Genomic DNA, 4,185 nt, shown 5'->3' with positions numbered 1-4,185 from the left:
ATGCATGAAAACTCATCTTCATGGAACATACTAGCACTGGAATCACTGGGTTTATCAACTACACACATGTATCCAGCATTTATATTCGGAACGCTTGCTTATTTATTTATTGTCTTTTGCAATATGTTGGTATTAACAACTATTGCTCTGAGTAAAAAGCTGCACAAGCCCATGTTCATCCTGCTGTTCAGCTTGCCCATTAGCGACATGATCGGTGCCACGGCTTTTTTCCCTCATGTTCTTCTCAGCATTGCGACGCAGAACAGACTGATTTCCTATCCCGCATGTGTTACTCAAGCTTTTCTCGTTCATTTCTACGGCACAGGGAACTTGCTGATCTTGAGTGCTATGGCATACGACAGATACATCGCTATATGTTGTCCACTGAGGTACAACACCATCATGAATCCGCACACTTTAACCAGAATCATTGTTTTAATATGGGTTGTGACTTTCTCCATCATCTTTACCCTCATAATACTGAATGCACGTTTTAGAGTCTGCAGAACAAATATAGTGGATTTATTCTGCAACAATCCGTCGTTAATGAAACTAGCCTGCGAGGACACCAGTGTGAACAACTACTACGGAATAGCTGCTACGATTGTGGTCCAGGGAGGCCCTCTGTTGTTACTGATGTATACATATGCACAAATCTTGCGTACGTGTGTCATGAATAATCAGCCCGATGCCAGACGGAAAGCCATGCAGACGTGTGGTACGCATTTAGTTGTTTTCTTGATTTTAGAAATCACTACTGCCTTCACACTCATTTCTCATCGCTTCGAGAGCGTGTCCCCTTTCCTGAGAAGGGCTTGTGGGGTGTCGATTCTGATTTTTCCACCATTTTTGGACCCAATCATATATGGACTGAAAGTCACAGAACTAAAGCGGAGCATGTTAATGTTCAAAAAAAGAAAAGTGGGTTCAGCTAAGTAGCTACTTCTTCATTTTGGCTTTACGATTTAATAGTGTAATCTTTTTTTTTTTCCTCAAAAATGTGGGATTTAATTACGTTTTTTTAAACAAATACACAACAAACTAATGACAACTTTACAATACTTGGTGCACACAAAATCTCCATCCAAAAATGCTTGTAATGCACAATAAATACACACATTTGGCATGTGTAAACTGCATTATGTGAACATTAATGCTGAGATATGTTTATGAGCGTCACCAGCTTCCTGAACAGCTGAGGTTTTGTTTCTTGGTTTCTACTGTGAGTCATTTCAGAACTAAAGGATCAAGAATATCATTTATGCAAAAGAAAGTGACAACAGTAATGTGAATATTCATTCTCTGAACTGGAAAATAAATTGAAACACAGACATGCATGCAGTGAAATGTACTGAAATGCAAATGAAATACTCTGTTTGTACGATTTTGTAATAAATGTATGTATGTGTGTAAATATCAACATGGTTTTCATTATTTCTAACGTATGGTGAATAAGATGGATTATAAATAAGGGAATTGTGTAAATGAATGTTGAACTTGTCAGTGCAATAAATGTCTGTTTGATATGACTGGATGGTTTACAGTCACTGTGAAAAGATAAGAACATATTTTATGTGCCATCATTTTTAGATAGAAAATGAATCAGAAGGATTATGAAAAAACAACTCGACAAGTTCAAATTACTAAAATAACTGTAATATTACTACTATTTTTTACAACAGAATACAGTTTAGCATCTGAGCAGAAGTGTAAAAGAAGCAGTAAAAGTGAAGTGAAATGTAAAATGTCTTTGTGGAACAGCAGAACAGTATAAACAGTGCATTAAAGATAGCAAGATATTTTAATATACAAGATGTATGATTAATATAATGTAATATATGCAATATGGGTATATACAATATGATGCAGTCCAGAATGAGCAGCATGAAAGATCTAAAAATAATAAGCTGCCAGATAAATAACAATATTAAGATAGATAAATGTAAACAGAAATATAGAGATAAATGGCTGTAGTAACAGTTCAATATCATAAAAAATACATCAGTAATGTTAGTAATGTCAGATTGTATTATCTTTTTAAAAAAACTGCCTTTCATTCATTTCCATTATACAGTCGGTCCTTGAACTAATTATGTGTTATGTATAGTTCAGTTGGACAAAGTGAGCGCATCTTCAAAAATCTAAATTTATTCTTTATGTTGCATTCTAAAAAAAAAAGATCACCAGAAAATAAAGTATTTGCTCGAACTTAATGATGTAAAAAGCAAAACATAACTGTGAAGCCGTCAGTGACTCAGCTGTGAATAACAGTCGTGATTAAAAACGGCTTTTTGGCTGAACTGCAGGCTGTGATTACACGGAGAAGATAAGAACGGATAGAACAAATTAAAAACATAAGAAGTAAAATTTCTATAGCATGTCACTTTTTCCCCCAGTGCTGGTAACACCTAGAGGACTGAGCAAAATGCTGCATGTTCACTCAATTATTAAAATTTTCGCAAATTAGGTGATCAAAGAACACAATTCAATTTTAGGATTTATGGCTTTCTAACTGTGTCGTGCCACACACAAGACATGCTTGAGTTCTCTCTACTTCTAGCCATGGCTAACAGCATCTGCGGTATCAGTAATTCTTAAGGGATGCGTCTCATTAGGGTTAGATTTTCAAAAACCAAACTCTTCATCGTGGAAAACAACACGAGTAAGGCCATGTTTGTCTAAATGTCCTGCTGTGGCTTCAGTCATTATCCTGCTATAACCAGAGTCATGAGGGACACCAGCAGACATGGGATCAGCAGACCACTAACCTCTTCCAGGAATGCCAGTTAGTTAACCCTCTGCACTCTAAGCAGTTTCTTGCTCCTGTCACATTTTTACTTACCGTCGGCTCATTTTCTTTTTACTACCATATAAATCCCTGCACCTCTACGGACACAGCACCTTGGTAGCTAGTGGTAGTAGACCCCAGAAACATCTTGTGTGCAGTATGATACAGTTATAATGCCATAAATCTTTTTTTTTTTTTTAACTGAAGTTGTATGTGTTTGATGTTTTGTTTAACAAAAATCCAAATAAAAAAATTGTACCCAACATGCACAATACTGTTACAAGTGTCCATAGGTGTTAACAATACTGCACTGCGTCCAGTTCAGTCCAGTTCAGACAAAAAGTCACAGAAATTGTGTCACAGCTTTTTACAGCTGAGTCACTGATTGCTTTCCAGTTACTCTAAGGAGCGCAGACTTTTTAAAATTGTATTTATTTATTTTGAACAGAAACTAGGTGGTGCAAATCATTTATGTTGGGCGAATTGAGAATGAGACTTGTAGAATAAAGTAATTTTATAGAAATCCAAGGTGTTCAGATTAGATTTGGTTAAATTTTCCGACAGAACTGAAAATTATATGAGTGGTTTAATTACTGCTGGAACATATTTTCTTGTTATACATTTATTTCGTTATTTGTTGGGCTCTGATGAACAAATTTAACATGCCCTTTATACCTGCCAGCAGCTTTTGGAATTTGGACGGTTAAGTGTTATTCAGGAAATTTAACTGGCACCCAGATCTCCTTTTCATGAGTTTTTATTGTCGCAGCAAAAACACATCTTAGTCTCTCGTGCAGCCACTTCATGATCTATAAAAAAGAGGTTTAGACATGTAGATATATTTTAAACAAGGATTACCTTTGTTGTCTGCCACAGCTGTATGGATGAAAAGCACAACACCTACATCTAAACAATACTAACCGAGAGCACGTGTATTATATTTAGTTAATGTGTTTGTTAGTTAAGTCATTTTTACTTGTGTTAATGTGTCAGTGCAGGTGTGGTAACTCATACTTTCCACATTCCTTCTAAGCCCCTCGTGAGCCACTGCTTTAATCCCTGCCCTGACGATCTAAAGACAAACTTTATGATCGAGACCACTCCGGGGAGCTGCCTGCAAAAATCACAACTATAAAGCAGCTGATCCCTCTGAACGTCTCACCAGTTGGTCACTGTCGGCAGCGTCGCAACTGGTAATGATGAGCCGTGATACAATGATTATTCTACCTGGAAAGTAAATGAATGTGCACTTGTCTATGTGTGTATTTTCCTCCCAGAGTTTTAGTCCAGTATGTTATACACAATATGTCATGTTTAACTGAAATGGATGTGGACTGGAGGTGAAGTGGTGCGGACGTGTTCAGCATTTTAATTTGGTAAGTTCTGTCATTAGCTGT

General features: G+C 36.6%; 1 protein-coding gene across 1 annotated transcript; it reads left to right on the top strand.

The window, feature by feature from the left end:
• On the top strand, window positions 1–939 carry LOC103353605 (olfactory receptor 52B2-like). Its single transcript, XM_008276658.1, has one exon. It carries the CDS (start codon window positions 1–3, stop codon window positions 937–939), a length of 939 nt encoding a protein of 312 aa, XP_008274880.1.
• The last annotated feature ends 3,246 nt before the right edge of the window (window positions 940–4,185 follow it).

Source organism: Stegastes partitus, unplaced genomic scaffold (genome assembly GCF_000690725.1).
Source record: "Stegastes partitus isolate 25-593 unplaced genomic scaffold, Stegastes_partitus-1.0.2 Scaffold78, whole genome shotgun sequence".
In the NCBI taxonomy this organism is placed as follows: Eukaryota; Metazoa; Chordata; class Actinopteri; family Pomacentridae; genus Stegastes; species Stegastes partitus.
Note: the sequence above shows the minus strand (reverse complement) of the source record. Positions and strands in the feature narration are given on the sequence as shown.

What these genes read in the sequence shown, in the direction of transcription:
- LOC103353605 (XM_008276658.1), top strand. Translation starts at nt 1, where the DNA reads ATGCATGAAAACTCATCTTCATGGAACATACTAGCACTGGAATCACTG.